At 37.0% G+C, this 22,061-nt stretch overlaps 1 protein-coding gene across 3 annotated transcripts in view; it reads right to left on the bottom strand.

Moving 5' to 3' along the window:
* The window catches only part of VPS13A (vacuolar protein sorting 13 homolog A), a 276,459-nt gene that overhangs the window by 208,520 nt on the left and 45,878 nt on the right, over nt 1-22,061 (bottom strand). For all 3 annotated transcript variants that reach the window (XM_027549517.1, XM_027549516.1, XM_027549515.1), the window contains exons 11-17: nt 21,405-21,532; nt 21,115-21,221; nt 19,450-19,621; nt 18,893-18,955; nt 17,507-17,636; nt 16,483-16,577; nt 15,988-16,130 (exon numbers count right to left, since the gene is read on the bottom strand). In XM_027549517.1, the coding sequence (XP_027405318.1) occupies nt 15,988-16,130; nt 16,483-16,577; nt 17,507-17,636; nt 18,893-18,955; nt 19,450-19,621; nt 21,115-21,221; nt 21,405-21,532 (838 nt within the window). The remainder of the gene's footprint in view (nt 1-15,987; nt 16,131-16,482; nt 16,578-17,506; nt 17,637-18,892; nt 18,956-19,449; nt 19,622-21,114; nt 21,222-21,404; nt 21,533-22,061) is intronic.

The raw sequence follows: 22,061 nt of genomic DNA, 5'->3' as shown, positions 1-22,061 counted from the left end.
GCAACCAGACTGTGGGATTGCTACCACGCGAAAAGCCAGCCCTAACCTAAGACACCGCCAGGCCCGCGCACAGAACAAAAGACTGAACAGAGATAGCCAGCTGCAGACCATCCCCCTCTGGTGACAGGCAGCCAGAGCCGGAAGAGGGCAATCGCAGCCCCAGAGAGACATTATCTACAAAACTGCAAGCAGGCTTCTTTGCTAACTAAGATTTCTTGGGGTTCAGGACAGTCAACATCCGCCTGAGAAGGTGCACCGGACGTACACCCAGAAAACCGAGCAGCAGGGAAGGGGGAGGGGATAAATCACAGTGACCATGCTCGCCAAGCACTTCATCGCCTGAGCTGCTTGGACCTGGGAAGGGCACAAAACGCAGGCCCAACCGAGTCTGCGCCTCTGAGGACTACCCGAGTGCCTGAACCTGAGTGGCTTAGACCTGGGAGGTGCATGCAGCCCAGGGCCAGCCTCAGACGGTTCCCCGCGGAGCAACCTAGAGCCTGAGCAGTGTGCACAGGGAGGGCACACGCACGGTGAATGGGGGCAGGCCCAGTGTGGCCGAGACATTGTGAGCACACGCCAGTGTTATTTGTTTGCAGCGTCCCTCCCTCCCCACAGCGCGACTGAACAAGTGAGCCGAAAAAAAGTGTCTACCACCGACCACCTTGTGTTAGGGTGGAATCAGACACTGAAGAGACCAGCAAACAGAAGAAGCTAAAACAGAGGGAACCGCCTTGGAAGTGACAGGTGCAATAGATTAAAACCCTATAGTTAGTACCAACTACATAGGAAAGGGCCTACAGATCTTGAGAAATATAAGCCGGACCAAGGAACTATCTGAAAATGAACTGACCACACACTGCCCACAATGACACCAGAGAAAGTCCTAGATATATTTTTACTATTTTTATGATCATTCTTTTTTTCTTTTTAATTTGTAAGTCCTCTATTACTTCTTTAATTTTCATTTTTATAACCTACTATTACTTTGAAAAAAAAAAAACCCTACTTTTTTAAAGCAAACTTCATATATGTATATATATTTTTTAATAATTTTTGTGACTTTTTTTTTTCTTCTTCTTTTCTTTAATATTGTATTTTTCAAATTCCAACCTCTACTCTAGATTTTTAATCTTTGCTTTTTGGTATTTGTTACCAATTTTGTACCTTTAAGAACCCAATCTTCAGTACCCATTTTTACTTGGGAGCGAGATTACTGGCTTGACTGCTCTCTCCCCCTTTGGACTCTCCCTTTTCTCCACCAGGTCGCCTCTCTCTCCTCCCTCCCCCTTCTCTTCTCTACCCAACTCTGTGAATCTCTGTGTGTTCCAGACGGTGGAGAACACTTAGGGAACTGATTACTTGCTGGATCTGTCTCTCTCCTTTTGATTCCCCCCTTTTATCCTCCTGGCCACTTCTGTCTCCTTCCTCCCTCTTCTCTTCTCTGTATCACTCCGTGAACATCTCTGAGTGGTCTAGACTGTGAAACCAAGCACCACACAAGGGCCAACAAGTTTCAAAGCAAGACATACCACGCAAATTCTCCAGCAACACAGGAACACAGCCCTGAGCTTCAATATACAGGCTGCCCAAAGTTACACCAAAACCACTGACATCTCTTAACTCATTACTGGACACTTCATTGCACTCCAGAGAGAAGAAATCCAGCTCCACCCACCAGAACAGACACAAGCTTCCCTAACCAAGAAACCTTGACAAGCCACCTGTACAACCCCACCCACAGTGAGGAAACTCTACAATAAAGAGAACTCCACAAACTGCCAGAATACAGAAAGGCCACCCCAAACTCAGCAATATAAATAAGATGAAGAGACACAGGAATACCCAGCAGATAAAGGAACAGGATAAATGCCCACCAAACCAAAGAAAAGAGGAAGAGATAGGGAATCTACCTGATAAAGAATTCCGAATAATGACAGTGAAAATGATCCAAAATCTTGAAATCAAAATGGAATCACAGATAAATAGCCTGGAGACAAGGATTGAGAAAATGCAAGAAAGGTTTAACAAGGACCTAGAAGAAATAAAAAAGAGTCAATATATAATGAATAATGCAATAAATGAGGTCAAAAACACTCTGGAGGCAACAAATAGTAGAATAACAGAGGCAGAAGATAGGATTAGTGAAGTAGAAGATAGAATGGTAGAAATAAATGAATCAGAGAGGAAAAAAGAAAAATGAATTAAAAGAAATGAGGACAATCTCAGAGACCTCCAGGACAACATTAAACGCCCCAACATTCAAATCACAGGAGTCCCAGAAGAAGAAGACAAAAGACCATGAGAAAATACTTGAGGAGATAATAGTTGAAAACTTCCCTAAAATGGGGAAGGAAATAATAACCCAAGTCCAAGAAACCCAGAGAGTCCCAAACAGGATAAACCCAAGGTGAAACACCCCAAGACATATATTAATCAAATTAACAAAGATCAAACACAAATAACAAATATTAAAAGCATGAAACAAGTCGCCAGTCCAGGTTCGATGTACGATACTGGATGCTTGGAGCTGGTGCACTGGAACGACCCAGAGGGAGGGTATGGGGAGGGAGAAGGGTTCAGAATGGGGAACACAGGTATACCTGTGGTGGATTCATTTCGATATTTGGCAAAACTAATACAATATTGTAAAGTTTAAAAATAAAATTAAATTTAAAAAAATAAAATAAAAATAAAAGCAGCAGGGGAAAAACAACAAACAACACACAAAGGGATTCCCATAAGGATAACAGCTAATCTTTCAATAGGAAATCTTCAGGCCAGGAGGGAATGGCAAGATATACTTAAAGTGATGAAAGAAAATAACCTATAGCCCAGACTACTGTACCCAGCAAGGACCTCATTCAAATATGAAGGAGAAATTAAAAGCTTTACAGACAAGCATAAGCTGAGAGAATTCAGCACCACCAAACCAGCTCTCCAACAAATGCTAAAGGATATTCTCTAGACAGGAAACACAAAAAGGGTGTATAAACTCAAACTCAAAACAATAAAGTTAATGGCAACGGGATCATGCTGCTGCTGCTGCTGCTGCTGCTAAGTCGCTTCAGTCGTGTCCGACTCTGTGCGACCCCACAGACAGCAGCCCACCAGGCTCCACCGTCCCTGGGATTCTCCAGGCAAGAACACTGCAGTGGCTTGCCATTTCCTTCTCCAATGCATGAAAGGAAAAAGTGAAAGTGAGGTCGCTCAGTCATTTCTGACTCTTAGCGACCCCATGGACTGCAGCCCACCAGGCTCCTCCGTCCATGGGATTTTCCAGGCAAGAGTACTAGACTAGGGTGCCATTGTCAATAATTACCTTAAATGGGTTGAATGCCCCAACCAAAAGACAAAGACTGGCTGAATGGATATAAAAACAAGACCCCTATATATGTTGTCTACAAGAGACCCACCTCAAAACAGGGGACACATACAGACTGAAAGTGAAGGAATGGAAAAAGATATTCTATGCAAATAGAGACCAAAAGAAAGCAGGAGTAGCAATACTCATATCAGATGAAATAGACTTTTAATACAAAGGCTGTGAAAAGAGACAAAGAAGGTCACTATATAATGATCAAAGGATCAATCCAAGAAGAAGATATAACAATTATAAATATATATGTACCCAACATAGGAGCACTGCAATATGTAAGACAAACACTAATAAGTATGAAAGGGGAAATTAACAATAACACAATAATAGTGGGAGACTTTAATACCCCACTCACACCTATGGATAGATCAACTAAACAGAAAATTAACAAGGAAACACAAACTTTAAATGATACAATAGACCAGTTAGACCTAATTGTTATCTATAGGACATTTCACCCCCAAACAATGAATTTCACCTTTTTTTCAAGCGCACACGGAACCTTCTCAAGGATAGATCACATCCTGGGCCATAAATCTAGCCTTGGTAAATTCAAAAAAATTGAAATCATTCCAAGCATCTTTTCTGACCACAATGCAGTAAGATTAGATCTCAATTACAGGAGAAAAACTATTAAAAATTCCAACATATGGAGGCTGAACAACACGCTGCTAAATAACCAACAAATCACAGAAGAAATCAAAAAAGAAATCAAAATATGCATAGAAACGAATGAAAATCAAAACACAATAACCCTAAACCTGTGAGACACTGTAAAAGCAATGCTAAGGGGAAAGTTCATAGCAATATAGGAATATCTCAAAAAACAAGAAAAAAGTCAAATAAATAACCTAACTCTACACCTAAAGCAACTAGAAAAGGAAGAAAGGAAGAACCCCAGGGTCAGTAGAAGGAAAGAAATCTTAAAAATTAGGGCAGAAATAAATGCAAACAAAAGAGACCATAGCAAAAATCAACAAAGCCAAAAGCTGGTTCTTTGAAAGGATAAATAAAATTGACAAACCATTAGCCAGACTCATCAAGAAACAAAAGAAGAAAAATCAAATCAATAAAATTAGAAATGAAAATGGAGAGATCACAACAAACAAACAACAGAGAAATACAAAGGATCATTACAGACTATCAGCAATTATATGTCAATAAAATGGACAACGTGGAAGAAATGGACAAATTCTTAGAAAAGTACAACTTTCCAAAACTGAACCAGGAAGAAATACAAAATTTTAACAGACACATCACAAGCATAGAAATTGAAACTTTAATCAGAAATCTTCCAGCAAACAAAAGCCCAGGTCCAGATGGCTTCACAGCTGAATTCTACCAAAATTTTAGAGAAGAGCTAACACCTATCCTGCTCAAACTCTTCCAGAAAATTGCAGAGGAAGGTAAACTTCCAAACTCATTCTATGAGGCCACCATCACCCTAATACCAAAACCTGACAAAGATGCCACAAAAAAAGAAAATTACAGGCCAATATCACTGATGAACATAGATGCAAAAATCCTTAACAAAATTCTAGCAATCAGAATCCAACAACACATTAAAAAGATCATACACCATGACCAAGTGGGCTTTATCCCAGGGATGCAAGGATTCTTCAATATCCGCAAATCAATGTAATACACCACATTAACAAACTGAAAAATAAAAGCCATATGATTATCTCAATAGATGCAGAGAAAGCCTTTGACAAAATTCAACATCCATTTATGATAAAAACTCTCCAGAAAGCAGGAATAGAAGGGACTACCTCAACATAATAAAAGCTATATATGACAAACCCACAGCAAACATTATCCTCAATGGTGAAAAAATGAAAGTATTTCCCCTAAAATCAGGAACAAGACAAGGGTCCCCACTTTCACCACTACTATTCAACATAGTTTTGGAAATTTTGGCCACAGCAATCAGAGCAGAAAAAAAAATAAAAGGAATCCAAATTGGAAAAGAAGAAGTAAAACTCTCACTGTTTGCAGATGACGTGATCCTCTACATAGAAAACCCTAAAGACTCCACCAGAAAATTACTAGAGCTAATCAATGAATATAGTAAATCTGCAGGATATAAAATCAACACACAGAAATCCCTTGCATTCCTATACACTAATAATGAGAAAATACAGTAATTAAAGAAACAATTCCATTCACCATTGCAATGAAAAGAATAAAATACTCAGGAATATATCTACCTAAAGAAACTAAAGACCTATATATAGAAAATTATAAAATGCTGGTGCAAGAAATCAAAGAGGACACTAATAGATGGAGAAATATACCATGTTCACAGATTGGAAGAATCAATACAGTGAAAATGAGTATACTACCCAAAGCAATCTATAGATTCAATGCAATCCCTACCAAGCTACCAATGGTATTTTTCACAGAGCTAGAACAAATAATTTCACAATTTGTATGGAAATACAAAAAACCTCGAATAGCCAAAGCAATCTTGAGAAAGAAGAATGGAACTGGAGGAATCAACCAGCCTGACTTCAAGCTATACTACAAAGCCACAGTCATCAAGACAGTATGCTACTGGCACAAAGACAGAAATATAGATCAATGGAACAAAATAGAAAGCCCAGAGATAAATCCACACACCTTTGGACACCTTATCTTTGACAAAGGAGGCAAAAATATACAATGGAGAAAAGACAATCTCTTTAACAAGTGGTGCTGGGAAAACTGGTCAACCACTTGGAAAAGAATGAAACTATAACACTTTCTAACACCATATACAAAAATAAACTCAAAATGGATTAAAGATCTAAACATAAGACCAGAAACTATAAAACTCCTAGAGGAGAACACAGGCAAAACACTCTCGGACATAAATCACAGCAGGATCCTCTATGACCCACCTCCCAGAATACTGGAAATAAAAGCAAAAATAAACAAATGGGACCTAATTAAACTTAAAAGCTTCTGCACAACAAAGGAAACTATAAGCAAGGTGAAAAGACAGCCTTCAGAATGAGAGAAAATAATAGCAAATGAAGCAACAGACAAACAACTAATCTCAAAAATATACAAGCAACTCCTGCAGCTCAATTCCAAAAAAATAAACAACCCAATCAAAACATGGGCCAAAGAACTAAATGGACATTTCTCCAAAGAAGACACAGAGATGGCTAACAAACACATGAAAAGATGCTCAACATCACTCATTATCAGAGAAATGCAAATCAAAACCACAATGAGGTACCATTTCACGCCAGTCAGAATGGCTGCGATCTAAAAGTCTACAAGCAATAAATGCTGGAGAGGGTGTGGAGAAAAGGGAACCCTCTTACACTGTTGGTGGGAATGCAAACTAGTACAGCCACTATGGAGAACAGTGTGGAGATTCCTTAAAAAACTGGAAATAGAACTGCCATATGACCCAGCAATCCCACTGCTGGGCATACACACTGAGGAAACCAGAATTGAAAGAGACATGTGTACCCCAATGTTCATCGCAGCACTGTTTATAATAGCCAGGACATGAAAGCAATTTAGATGTCCATCAGCAGATGAATGGATAAGAAAGCTGTGGTACATATACACAATGGAGTATTACTCAGCCATTAAAAAGAATACATTTGAATCAGTTCCGATGAGGTGGATGAAACTGGAGCCTATTATACAGAGTGAAGTAAGCCAGAAAGAAAAACACCAATGCAGTATACTAACACATATATATAGAATTTAGAAAGACGGTAACGATAACCCTGTATGCGAGAGAACAAAAGAGACACAGATGTATAGAACACTCTTTTGGACTCTGTAGGAGAGGGAGAAGGTGGGATGATTTGGGAGAATGGCATTGAAACATGTATAATATCATATAAGAAACGAATTGCCAGTCCAGGTTCGATGCAGGATACAGGATGCTTGGGGCTGGTACACTGGGATGAACCAGAAGGATGGTACAGGGAGGGAGGTAGGAGGCGGGGTTCAGGATGGGGAACACATGTACACCCGTGGTGGATTCATGTTGATGTATGGCAAAACCAATACAATATTGTAAAGTAATTAGCCTCCAATTAAAATAAAATAAAATATACCAGACCACCTGACCTACCTCTTGAGAAACCTGTATGCAGGTCAGGAAGCAACAGTTAGAACTGGACATGGAACAACAGACTGGTTCTAAATAGCAAAGGGAGTACGTCAAGGCTGTATATTGTCACCCTGCTTATTTAACTTCTGTGCAGTGTACATCATGAGAAACGCTGGGCTGGAAGAAGCACAAGTTGGAATCAAGATTGCTGGGAAAAATATCAATAACCTCAGATATGCAGATGACAACACCCTTATGGCAGAAAGTGAAGAGGAACTCAAAAGCCTCTTGATGAAAGTGAAAGAGGAGAGTGAAAAAGCTGGCTTAAAGCTCAACATTCAGAAAACTAAGATCATGGCATCTGGTCCCATCATTTCATGGGAAATAGATAGGGAAACAATGGAAACAGTGTCAGACTTTATTTTTGGGGGCTCCAAAATCACTCCAGATGGTGACTGCAGCCATGAAATTAAAAGACACTCCTTGGAAGGAAAGTTAGGACCAACCTAGACAGCATATTAAAAAACACAGATATTATTTTTCCAACAAAGGTCCGTCTAGTCAAGGCTATGGTTTTTCCAGTGGTCATGTATGGATGTGAGTTGGACTGTGAAGAAAGCTGAGCGCCAAAGAATTGATGTTTTTGAACTGTGGTGTTGAAGACTCTTGAGAGTCCCTTGGACTGCAAGGAGATCCAACCAGTCCATCCTAAAGGAGACCAGTCCCGGGTGTTCATTGGAGGGATTGATGCTGAGACTGAAACTCCAATAACTTTGGCCAACTCATGTGAAGAGTTGACTCACTGTAAAAGACCCTGATGCTGGAAGGCACTGTGGGCAGGAGGAAAAGGGGCAACAGAGGATGAGATGGCTGGACAGCATCACCGACTTGATGCACATGAGTTTGGGTGAACTCCGGGAGTTGGTGATGGACAGGGAGGCCTGGCGTGCTGTGATTCATGGGGTTGCAAAGCGGCGGACACGACTGAACGACTGAACTGAACTGAAGATAAAAATACTTAAGTAATTAAGAAAGGCTATTAATAGAAACGCAAAGTGCTATTAAAAAAAAAAACTATACAGGGGGAGGCAAGAAAAAGAAGAAAACTCATTTACTGAGATGGAAAGTGAGCTAAAGGCAATGAACAGCAAAATGAATAATTCAGCAGAATAAGCAATCTGGCAGACAGAATAACGTTGTCACCCAATCAGGACACCAGGTGAAAGCCAAATGAAAAAAAATTAAAGTATAAGAGACCTATGGGATAATATATAATCTATACATAATAGGGTTTTCAGAAGGGGAAGAAAGAGACAAGGGGATTGAACAACTATTTGAAGAAATTATTGGGCTGAAAACTTCCCAAACATAAAGAAGAAAACAGAAATCCAAGTACAGGAAGCACAGAGAGTCCCAAACAAGATACACCCAAACAGAACTATACCATAGTTCATTATAATAAAAATGGCAAAAGTTAAAGAGAGGATTCTAAAAGTAGCAAGAGAAAAACAAAAAGTTAACTACAAGGGAATCCCAGTAAGACTATCAGCTGATTTTTCTACACAAATGTTGTTGGCCAGAAGGGAATGGCAAGATACATTCAAAATCCCAAAAGGGAAAAATATGCAACCTAGTATACTCTGACCAGCAAGGTTAAAATAAGAGAGAAAAAGAATTTCTCAGATAAGCAAAAATTAAAGAGAATACAACAATACTAAACCCACCTTAAAAGAAACATGGAAAATCTTTTCTAAATAAGAATGTAGGGGAAAGAGAAAATCACAACTGTAAAGTAAATCACTTAAATAAGCTAGTGCATTTTTTATGTAACAAAAAAACAAAACAAAACAATTTCATGAAAACAATGATAACCCCAATGGAATAGTAAAAGGATAAACATAAAGATGTTTAAAAAAATAAAAGGACATCAAAAACATAAAATGTGGGGAAGAAGAGCAGGAAAAGGTAGATTCTTTTTTTTTCTTTTTTTAGAATGTGTTTTAACGTATATGACTATCAGTCTAAAGCAAGTAGATATAAGAAGCAGTTAACATACTTAAAAAACAAGACAATCTCAAATCAAATGCACACAACAGATTGACTAAAACCAAAGATAAGAAAACATAAACATAAAAGGAAATCATCAAACCACAAAAGAGAAAAATGGGAGGATTCCCTGGTGGTCCAATGGCTAGAAATGTGCACTCTCCAGTATTGCCAAGGACTGGGGTTTGATCTGTGGTGAGGGACCTAAGATCCCATAAGTCACCTGGTGTGGCCAAAAGAAGAAGAAGAAGAAATATAGCATCAACAGGAAACAAGGTTTCAGTTCAGTTCAGTTCAGTTGCTCAGTTGTGTCTAACTCTTTGCAACTCCATGAACTGCAGCACACCAGGCCTCCCTGTCCATCACCAACTCCTGGAGTCCACCCAAACCCATGTCCATAGAATCAGTGATGCCATCCAACCATCTCATCCTCTGTTGTCCCCTTCTCCTTCTGCCCTCAATCTTTCCCAGCATCAGGGTCTTTTCCAATGAGTCAACTCTTCACACGAGGTGGCCAAAGTATTGGAGTTTCAGCTACAGCATCAGTCCTTCCAATGAACACCCAGAACTAGTCTCCTTTAGGATGGACTGGTTGGGTCTCCTTTAGGATGGACTGGTTGGATCTCCTTGCAGTCGAAGGGACTCTCAAGAGTCTTGTCCAACACCACAGTTCAAAAGCATCAATTCTTCGGTGCTCAGCTTTCTTTACAGTCCAACTCTCACATTCATACATGACCACTGGAAAAACCACAGCCTTGAGTAGATGGACCTTTGCTGACAAAAGAATGTCTCTGCTTTTGAATATGCTGTCTAGGTTGGTCATAACTTTCCTTCCAAGGAGTAAGCGTCTTTTAATTCCATGGCTGCAATCACCATCTGCAGTGATTTTGGAGCCCAGAAAAATAAAGTCAGCCACTGTTTCCACTGTTTCCCATCTATCTGCCATGAAGTGATGGGACTGGATGCCATGATCTTGGTTTTCTGAATGTTGAGCTTTAAGCCAACTTTTTCACTCTCCTCTTTCACTTTCATCAAGAGGGTCTTTAGTTCTTCTTCACTTTCTGCCATAAGGGTGGTGTCATCTGCATATGTGTGGTTATTCATATTTCTCCTGGAAATCTTGATTCCAGCTTGTGTTTCCTCTAGCGCAGCATTTCTCATGACGTACTCTGCATATAAGTTAAATAAGCAGGGTGACAATATACAGCCTTGACGTACTCCCTTTCCTATTTGAAACCAGTCTGTTGTTCCATGTCCAATTCTAACTGTTTCTTCCTGACCCGTGTACAGGTTTCTCAAGAGGCAGGTCAGGTGGTATGGTATTCCCATCTCTTTCAGAATTTTCCACAGTTTATTGTGATCCACATAGTATGCCATAAATACATGTCTATCAATAATTACCTTAAACATCAAGGACCTAAATACTCCAACAAAAGAGTGGCAGACTGAACAAAACAAACAGCCTACAATATGCTACCTACAAGAGACCCATCTTAGGGCAAAAGACCCACACAGATCAAAAGTGAGAGGATGGAAAAGATATTCCATGCAAATGAAAATGACAAGAAAGTAGGGGTCACAATACTTCTATTAGACAAAATAAACTTTAAAACAAATGCCATAGAAGGATATTAAAATGATAAAGGCATCAATACAAGATGATTTTACACTCAACATACATGCACCTAATACAGAAGCACCCAAACACATAAATACTAACAGACATAAAGGGAGAAATTGATGGGAATACAGTAATAGTAGGAGATTTTAACACCCCACTCACATTAATGAAAAGATCTTTGAGACAGGAAATCAATAAGGCAATAGAGATCCTAAATGATAGAACAGTTAGATTTTTAATTGATATTTTCAGGACTTTACATCCAAAGACACATTTTTTTCAAGTGCACGTGGAATATTCTCTAGGACTGACCACATAGTAGGGTACAAAATAAGACTCAACAAATTTAAGAGTAAAGAAATTATCTCAAGTAACTATTCTGACCACAAGGAAAAAAAGGAACATCTTTGGCAAGTGGTATTGGGAAAGTTGGACAGTGGCAGGTAAATCAATGAAGTTAGAACATACTCTTACACCATGCACAAAAATAAACTCAAAGTGACTTAAAGACTTAAACATAAGATATGACACCATAAAAGTCCTAGAAGAGATATAGGCAAAACATTCTCTTTTTCTTAGGTCAATCTCCCAAGGCAATACAAATAAAAGTAAAATACACAAATGGGACCTAATCAAACTTAGAAGCTTTTGTACAGCAAAGGAAACCATAAAAGAGCAAGACGATAACTAGGCCTGGGAGAAAACATTTGCAAAGATGTGAATGACAAGGGCTTAATTTCCAAACTATACAACAGCTAATACAACTCAATAATAGCAAGAGCATAAAAATATAATCAAAAAATGGGCAGAAGATCTAAATAGATATTTCTCCAAAAACAGACATACAGATGAACAACAGCACATGAACCGATGTGTAACAACACTAATTATTAGAGAAACACAAATCAAAACTACAGTAAGGTACCACCTCACACTGGTCAGAGTGGCCATCACTGAAAATCTACAAATAACAAATGCTGAAAAGTATGTGGAGAAAACAGAGTTCTCCTACAGTGTTGGTGGGAATGTAGATTGGTATAGCAACTATGGAAAACAATATGGAGATTCCTCAAAAAACTAAAAGTGGAGTTGCCATATGATCCTGCAATCCCACTCCTGGGCATACATCCAGAAAAAGCTGCAATTTGAAAAGATACACATACCTCAGTGTTCAATACAACACTACTTACAATAGCCAAGACATGGAAACAACCTATCAAATAGATGACTGGATAAAGAAGATGTGGTACATATATACAATGGAATATGATGGAATACTACTTAGACATAAAAAACAGACAATGTCATATGCCATATGTCAACATGGATGAACCTAAAGTTTATCATGCTAAATGAGGTAATTCAGGAAAAGATAAGTACCATATGATATCACATATGTGGAATCTAAAATATGACACAGATGAACTTGTCTACGAAATAGAAATAGACTCAAACTTGTGGTTGTTGAGGGGGAGGGGTGGATTGGGATTTTAGGATTAGTAGATGCAAACTATTACATAGAGAATGGATAAAAAAGAGGGCCCTACTGTATGGCACAGGAAACTATACATAGTATACTATGACAAACCACAGTAGAAAAGAATATGAAAAAGAATGTACAGGGATCAAGACCATTCCCATAGAAAAGAAATGCAGAAAAAGCAAAATGGCTGTCTGGGGAGGCCTTACAAATAGCTGTGAAAAGAAGAGAAGCAAAAAGCAAAGGAGAAAAGGAAAGATATAAACATTTGAATGCAGAGTTCCAAAGAATAGCAAGAAGACATAAGAAAGCCTTCTTCAGCGATCAATGCAAAGAAATAGAGGAAAACAACAGAATGGGAAAGACTAGGGATCTCTTCAAGAAAATCAGAGATACCAAAGGAACATTTCATGCAAAGATGAGCTCGATAAAGGACAGAAATGGTATGGACCTAACAGAAGCAGAAGATATTAAGAAGAGATGGCAAGGATACACAGAAGAACTGTACAAAAAAAGATCTTCACGACCCAGATAATCACGATGGTGTGATCACTGACCTAGAGCCAGACATCCTGGAATGTGAAGTCAAGTGGGCCTTAGAAAGCATCACTATGAACAAAGCTAGTGGAAGTGATGGCATTCCAGTTGAGCTATTTCAAATCCTGAAAGATGATGCTGTGAAAGTGCTGCACTCAATATGCCAGCAAATTTGGAAAACTCAGCAGTGGCCACAGGACTGGAAAAGGTCAGTTTTCATTCCAATCCCAAAGAAAGGCAATGCCAAAGAATGCTCAAACTACCACACAATTGTACTCATCTCACACGCTAGTAAAGTAATGCTCAAAATTCTCCAAGCCAAGCTTCAGCAATATGTGAACCATGAACTTCCTGATGTTCAAGCTGGTTTTAGAAAAGGCAGAGGAACCAGAGATCAAATTGCCAACATCTGCTGGATCATGGAAAAAGCAAGAGAGTTCCAGAAAAACATCTATTTCTGCTTTATTGACTATGCCAAAGCCTTTGACTGTGTGGATCACAATAAACTGTGGAAAATTCTGAAAGAGAGGGAATACCAGACCCCTTGATCTGCCTCTTGAGAAATCTGTATGCAGGTCAGGAAGCAACAGTTAGAACTGGACATGGAACAACAGACTGGTTCCAAATAGGAAAAGAAGTACATCAAGGCTGTATATTGTCACCCTGCTTATTTAACTTCTATGCAGAGTACATCATGAGAAACACTGGACTGGAAGAAGCACAAGCTGGAATCAAGATTGCCGGGAGAAATATCAATAACCTCAGATATGCAGATGACACCACCCTTATGGCAGAAAGTGAAGAGGAACTCAAAAGCCTCTTGATGAAAGTGAAAGTGGAGAGTGAAAAAGTTGGCTTTAAGCTCAACATTCAGAAAATGAAGGTCATGGCATCTGGTCCCATCACTTCATGGGAAATAGATGGGGAAACAGTGGAAACAGTGTCAGACTTTATTTTTCTGGGCTCCAAAATCATTGCAGATGGTGACTGCAGCCTTGAAATTAAAAGACGCTTACTCCTTGGAAGGAAAGTTATGACCAACCTAGATAGCATATTGAAAAGCAGAGACATTACTTTGCCAACAAAGGCCCATCTAGTCAAGGCTATGGTTTTTCCTGTGGTCATATATGGATGTGAGAGTTGGACTGTAAAGAAGGCTGAGCGCCGAAGAATTGATGCTTTTGAACTGTGGTGTTGGAGAAGACTCTTGAGAGTCCCTTCGACTGCAAGGAGATCCAACCAGTCCATTCTGAAGATCAGCCCTGGATTTCTTTGGAGGGAATGATGCTAAAGCTGAAACTCCAGTACTGTGGCTACCTCATGCGAAGAGTTGACTCATTGGAAAAGACTCTGATGCTGGGAGGGATTGGGGGCAGGAGGAGAAGGGGATGACAGAGGACGAGATGGCTGGATGCATCACTGACTCGATGGACGTGAGTCTGAGTGAACTCCGGGAGTTGGTGATGGACAGGGAGGCCTGGCATGCTGCGATTCATGGGGTCGCAAAGAGTCAGACACGACTGAGCGACTGATCTGATCTGATATATATGTATATATATATATATATATATATATATGTATAGCTGAGTCACTTTGCTGTACAGCAGAAATGAACACAACATTGTAAATCAACTATACTTCAGTGTACGTTTTTTAAAAAATAAAAGAGAAAAAATGGGCAAAGGAATTTAATAGTTCTAAAAATAACTACACAGAAACAGCCATTACACATGAAAAGATCCTCAACATCATTAGCCATCAGGGAAGTGCAAGTCAAAACTACAGTGAGATACCACTTTACATTCATTAGGATGGCTAAAATCAATAATCAAAAAGGACAAGAAGTGTAGAAAAGGATGTAGAGAAGTGGAAACCTCACACAATGCTGGTAGGAATATAAAATGATGCAGTTGTTTTGGATAACAGTCTGGCAGTTCCTCAAAATGTTAAGTACAGTTACCATTTGAGGCAACAATTCCACTTCTGCGTAATACCCAAGAAAATTTGAAAACTGTCCTTATAAAATATTGCTCGTTAATATTCACAGCAGCATTATTCATAACAGCCAAAAGTGGATACAAACCAAATATCCATCATCTGATGAATAGGCAAACAAAATGTGGTATATTCATATAATGAAATATTAGGCAATAAAAGAGTGAAGTACTAATTCATGCTATACCGTGGATGAACTTTGAAAATATCATGCTAAGTAAAAGAAGCTTGACAGGAAAGACCATGTATTATATGATTCAATTAATATGAAATACCCTAAACAAACAAATTCTTAGAAACAGAAAGTAAATTAGCTTTTACCAATTTTACACTGGAAAGAAGGAGCAATGGGGAATGACTGCTAATGGGTATTAGCATTTCCTTTTTGGGGTGTTAAAATGTTCTGAAATTAGGTAATGATAATTATTGTACAATGTTGAATAAACCAATGTGAATTTTGTATACATTACAGTGTGATAAAAAGTAAATTATACAATTTAATGGATGAATTGTATGGTACATGAATTATAACTCAATAAAGCAATTTTAAAACAGGAGGTAAAATAAAGACATTCCCAGATAAAAACAAAATTTTTAATGCTATTTCTTCTTGAATAGTGTGATTACTGACATTTTTGTATTATTCTTTAATGTCCTTCATGTTTCCTCTGCATAAAGTTTTCTATTGAACATATGCTATTTTAATAATTACAAAATATATATATTAATGAAAACACCAAGTTCCTAAAAATACAAAAGAATAAATTAAACCAAAGTATTCTTTACAAAATACCATATGACTCTAATCTACATTCAACCTTACAATGAATTTTTTTCTTATAGATAAGAGAAAATAAATTAATACTTACTTAACTGCTTGTGCTCCTGGTCTTTGCACAATCAAAGTACTAAATTCTTCCACTACAATATCTAGCAGTTCAGGTTTCTGTTGTTGTTCTCTTAGAATAATAGACATACTTTTCAAGTGAACAAAGAACTTCATTGCTTCAAACTAGAATATAAAGAGGAAGAAAATGAAAAAAAATTATATATCTATAATACTCCTACTTATACAATTTATTCTTTCCAAAAATCAGAAAAATACATCAAAAACAACCTTTACATATTTAAGGATCACCACATAATACTAAAACTAGACATAAACTAAAATTAAACATAACATAAAATTGTTTTAAAACCCATGTAACACTAAAAATTTATTCCTACTGTGGAAACTCAAATAAATGCAATATTTACAGACTCAAAGATCACAGAACAAGTCAGTAACATGTATTTCTGAAAGGATTAAAATTAGGTGAATCTATCAATAAATACTCAGGTATAAGGCAACAAAACATTTTTACTGTTTTTGGCAAGGTTGGATCAACTGCTGTTTCACTATAGCCAATTGCTTCATACAGCAAACTTTTTTCTTTAGGTGTCAATATTTCTTCAAGACCTACAAATCATAAAGAATGTTTTATGTTATTAACTGGTAACAAGATAAAACCAAATCCAAATTTAGCTGCTTTTAATAAATGTAAATTTTACTCTTTTTTATAATACCTTTAAGAAATTATATTCACAAATGCTAAGATGGCATTGGCAATTTTAGGTTTATTTTTCAAAAATATAAATGACTAAATACATTAATTTAGCAATATAAATTTCTAAATGTTTTGTATTAAGCACACAAAATAGCTACCTGTATTAGGTACTTAACGGCATGCTAGTCAACATAAGTAGCATATAAAATATGAAGTATTAATATCATGCCTACCCATTTTAAAGTTGGTAAAATTGAGTTTTAGAAAGCTTAAATTTGCCAGGGTCATATTGCTAATAAATGATATATCCAGGATATAAACCTAAGCCCCTAAGCCTCCAAAGTTATGATGTTAAGCATTTGGTTGGGAAGTAAAAATCTTTCCAAGAAATAATTTCAATGAAAATTTACAGTGGTTTATACTCTTTTGAAATTTTTATTTATAACTGTGCTATACACACTTACTAAATCTTCTAGACATAATACTCTTCTGAAAGTATTAGTAAATATTAAAAATTTTTTGATTTTTGACATATATTTAAAATTTTATTAGTAATTTTACTTATAGTAAGAATTACTTATCATATGTATATATACTTTCAATGTCTACTTAATGAAAGAGAACACTTGGCTCCTCCCTCCATGGGATTCTCCAGTCAAGAGTACTAGAATGGTTTGCCATTTCCTTCTTCAGGGGATCTTCCCGACCCAGGGATCAAACCTGGGTCTCCCGCATTCCAGGCAAATGCTTTAACCTCTGAGCCACCAGGGAAGCCCTGATGGTTAGCTACACTACCACAGCTTGATGATTAACTGCACTACTGTAAATGAAATGAACGTACTTCCAGGTTTAATATCTAGTTGTTGTTTACTATGAGATTCTGACCAATTCCACATCCAGCTAAACCATCCTTTATTGCCCTCGGACTCTTCTGCTCCTTCTCTGAAAATCCTGTATCCAGCTTTCTTTACCTAAAATAAATAAATTTTCAAATAAATGACAAATTATCCTTTATTTAGCAATTCAAAGAAACAGGATATTTCCAAACTTATCTGCTTTAGTGGATAAGTATAAACAACAATCATACTGACAATAAAATACAGTAGCTGTAACACTGGCCAAATATCAGAATTTAGAATTATCTGGTACTTATTAGCACATGGTCTTACAAGCAATAATAATGGGCGGGGGGTGGGGGGTGGGGAATTGGCTTTTCACCTTTAAGCCCAATCACTGAGAAAGAATTTTTTCCCCCACTGAAACTGTCTTGAATAGATGTGGCAAATAGATGGTTTAAATAGATGTCGCAAAAGAATACATCAAATTTTCTTGTAATATGGTGTTTTTGTTCAGACACTAAGTCATGTCCAACTCTGTGACCCCATGGACTGCAGCGTGCCAGCCTTCCCCATCTGTCCTTCACTATATCCTGGAGTTTGCTCAAATTCTTGTTCACTGAATCAGTGATGCCATCCAAACATCTCCTCCTTTGTCTCCCCCTTTCTCCTCCAGCTCTTAGTCTTTCCCAGCATCAAACAGGGTGTTTTCCAATGAGTTGGCTCTCTGCATCAGGTGGCCCAAGTATTGGAGTTTTAGCATCAGTCCTTCCAATGAATATTCAGGGTTGATTTCCTTTAGGATTGACTGGTTTGAGCTCCTTGCTCTCCAAGAGACTCTCAAGAGTCTTCTCCAGCACCACACTGCGAAAGCATCAATTATCCGGTGCTCAGTCTTCTTTACGGTCCAACTCTCACATCCATACATGACTACTGGGAAAACCATAGCTCTGACTATATGAACCTTTGTCAGCAGAGCTTGATGTCTCTGGTTTTTAATACGCTGTCTAGGTTTGTCATAGCTTTTCTTCCAAAGTGCAAGTATCTTTTAATTTTTTAGCTGCAGTCACCATCACTGGTGATTTTGGAGCCAAAGAAAATAAAATCTGCCACTGTTTCCACTTTTTCCCTGTCTATTTGCCATGAAGTGATGGGATTGGATGCTATGGTTTTAGTGTTTTGAATGTTGAGTTTCAAGCCAGCTATTTCACTCTCTTTCACCCTCATCAAGAAGTTCTTTAGTTCCTCTTCACTTTCTGCCACTATTCTTATAATACAAATAAGCAAATTAGAACCCCTTTTAGGAAATAGTATAATACAGCACAATACCAATAAATTCTATATAAATTATAGATTTATTTTATACTAATTGAAAGACAATCTGGAATTACCTCAACTTCCGCCTGTTGTCTTGCTACAGTTATATTAAACACATCCAAAGTCTTTTCCAAATCCTAAAAATATAAATAAAATGTGTTTACATAACTTTATATAGATAATTTTCATATATGCTCTATCAAACTGCTGCCCTAAATATGGGAAATTGAAAATAAGTCATCCATCAATATGATATTTCTCTTAAATTCTGAGAAGCAATGCTTGTACATGTCAGCTTGGAAATTTGGCTTTGAAACCAACACAGAGAAGACTGGAATCAATGTAGCAAATACTTTCTAGGATTCTGAAGTTTATAAATGTCATAATAATGTGAGGCTTCAAGTTACTATTTTCATAAACCCAAATCTCTCCAGATTGAGAAGAATCTCAAATTCCAAATGATCACCAGAGTTTCTATCATCCAACTGAAGTTAAGGAGTATGAAAAAGTCTAAGTAAAAGAGACAGAGAATGACCAGTCAAAATTAGAACAAATAAGTAGGAAGTGTTAATCACTAAAGACTGAGGACTTAAGTATTAAAAAATATTCAACAAATTTTTATAACACTAACCTCCAAAGAGTTGAGAAGTTCACCAGATGGCTTCTTACTTGTTAGCTTTTTTTTATACAGTTCTTTATATTGCTTCATTTTTTGCCTATGTTCTCTAATATGCTTCCAGGACCACATTCGTAAGTGGGGGCGAATGTTTACTTCAAGGATACCATGTATAGCATAAGCCCACCTAGTTAAAAAATAAAAACAAAAACTCTCCCCTTAAAAACACCCTCAAACCAACAGTATGAAATACAACTGACATCACTTCTGTTCTAACAACATACATAATACAGAGACTGTGAAAATATTATCTAGCACTTGCTTCTTACCAACCCTATTAGTAATTAAGAACACATATTTAGCCTTATCTTTTTCCTAAATGAAAATAAGCAAAATTACAGAATTTTGTTATAACACAGTTCTACCAAAAAACTATTAAAGTATTAATTGGCAACTAGCCCTTTAGCTACCTGAATAGTAATTAAAATAGTCAATTAAAAAAGTAACTGCAACTTTGAAAACCTAGGTTAAGACCTTAATAACTAAAAAAATAAGACTACTTCAGAATTTTTAAAAGGGGCTGCACTTTACAGATTCCCATAATTTTTTCAGATTTATAACAGTGTTCTGATACCAAAGTTTGAAAACTAAAAAAAGACATAGTTGAAAAAGACATGTTTTTTTAGTAATTTCAGAAATACAGTAAATGAATAGAATGCTAGTATTTCCAGTTGTAAATTCATTATAAAGAATCCTTTATAATAATAAAGGATTAACAATAATTAAGTCAATTTTACTAGTATAATAAGCAAAAGCCACTACAAGTGTTTCAGGCCAAATATCATAATATAGCTTGTATCAGCCTTTAAAGAGAGTATCTTAAAATTCTTAAAAATTCAAGAAATTCACTTTCATGCTGTCATTTTTTAATACAATTGGAGACATACTAATGCCACGGACATTAGTATCTGCAAAAATTCCCTGGGCAATAAATAATGTGCTAAAAAAAATTTCACTGAGCAATTCCACTTCTGGGTATTTATGTGAAGAAAATGAAAACACTAACTCAAAAAGATATACGCAACCACATGATCACTGCAGTATTGTTTATAGGAGCCAAGATATGGAAACAACCAACTGTCCATAGATGGATGAAAGGATAAAGTATACACATACAAACACACACATACACATGCAAATGTTATTTACCCATAAAAATGGAATAAAATCCTGGCATTTGTTACAACATGAATGAACGATGATGGGCATTATGCTAAGCGAAATAAGTGAGAGAAAGACAAATACTGTAGCATTCACTTATATAAAGTTTTTTTTTTTTTTAATGATCTCATAGATACAGAGAATAGACTGGTGAGAGACAAAAGGAGTGGGTGGGGCATGGGTAGAATGGGTGAAGTGGGTCCAAAAAACTTCCAGTGATAAATAAGTCTGGGCATATAATGTACAGCATTTTGACTACAGCTTATAATACTGTATGGCATATTTGAAAGTTGCTAAGAGAGCAGATATTAAAAGTTCTTATAACAAGAAAAATAGTTTTGCTATCTATGTGTGGTACTGGACGTTAAGGACTTATTGTGGTGATCCTTTCTCAGTATGTACAAATATCTAACCATTATGGCGATTATACTTCAATTTTAAAAGTTTAAAGCATATTACCATTCTTTGGCATGGTAACGAAGAGGTACATCAGGTTTGAATTTCCTGTATGGTACATTTTGCGTCATCATATCAACCGATTCAAGAAGTTCCATAAAACTGAAATACTGAAGAATGAAAAAATCAAATCTTTAAGATTTTTTGTTTAATTGTCAAAGATAAAAATTAAATTACTAACTTATTTAAGGTAATGTTTATTATATACCATTATGAATCTTAACATTTAAAATCTTAGCTCTGCTTTTATCAAACTATAACCTACAATTTAAAATTTCATTTAAAAAAATCACCTGTGGTTTATTAAGTTGAATTGTTATGTCATGTAACTCAACATCCAGGTCTATTTTGGGGGCAGAAAAGTCAAAATCCGATCTGCGATTCATCTGAAGTTTGGCATTAGCAGATATGGGGCGAAATACTGAAAAATAACACAAATTTTAAAAAATTATTTTAAAATAATGAGTTCTTTTTCCAAGTCACAAAGTGCTAGAGGAATCAAGCTGAAAATGCTCATTTTCATTTCTTCTATACCCTTTCCAGTTTCCGATTTCCATACTGCTATAACTTGATCAGATGAATTATCACTTAGTCTTGAGGAGTCTTTTACCTTTATCTATAACCCATATTGCTTTTTGCAAGTACAATAAATACAATTGCTTTTTGCAAGCTAACTGCACTCCCCCTCAAAAAAAAAAAAAAAAATAACCCTAAGAAGCAGGAACACACTCTAAAAGGCAAAACAGGTAGATGAAAGTGAAAGTGGAGAGTGAAAAAGTTGGCTTAAAACTCAACATTCAGAAAATGAAGATCATGGCATCTGGTCCCATCACTTCATGGCAAATAGGTGGGAAAACAGTGGAAACAGTGTCAGACTTTATTTTTGGGGGGCTCCAAAATCACTGCAGATGGTGATTGCAGCCATGAAATCAAAAGACGCTTACTCCTTG

Source organism: Bos indicus x Bos taurus, chromosome 8 (genome assembly GCF_003369695.1).
Source record: "Bos indicus x Bos taurus breed Angus x Brahman F1 hybrid chromosome 8, Bos_hybrid_MaternalHap_v2.0, whole genome shotgun sequence".
Classification (NCBI taxonomy): Eukaryota; Metazoa; Chordata; class Mammalia; order Artiodactyla; family Bovidae; genus Bos; species Bos indicus x Bos taurus.
The sequence above is the reverse complement of the archived record's forward strand: the minus strand, read 5'-3'. Positions and strand labels throughout refer to the sequence as shown.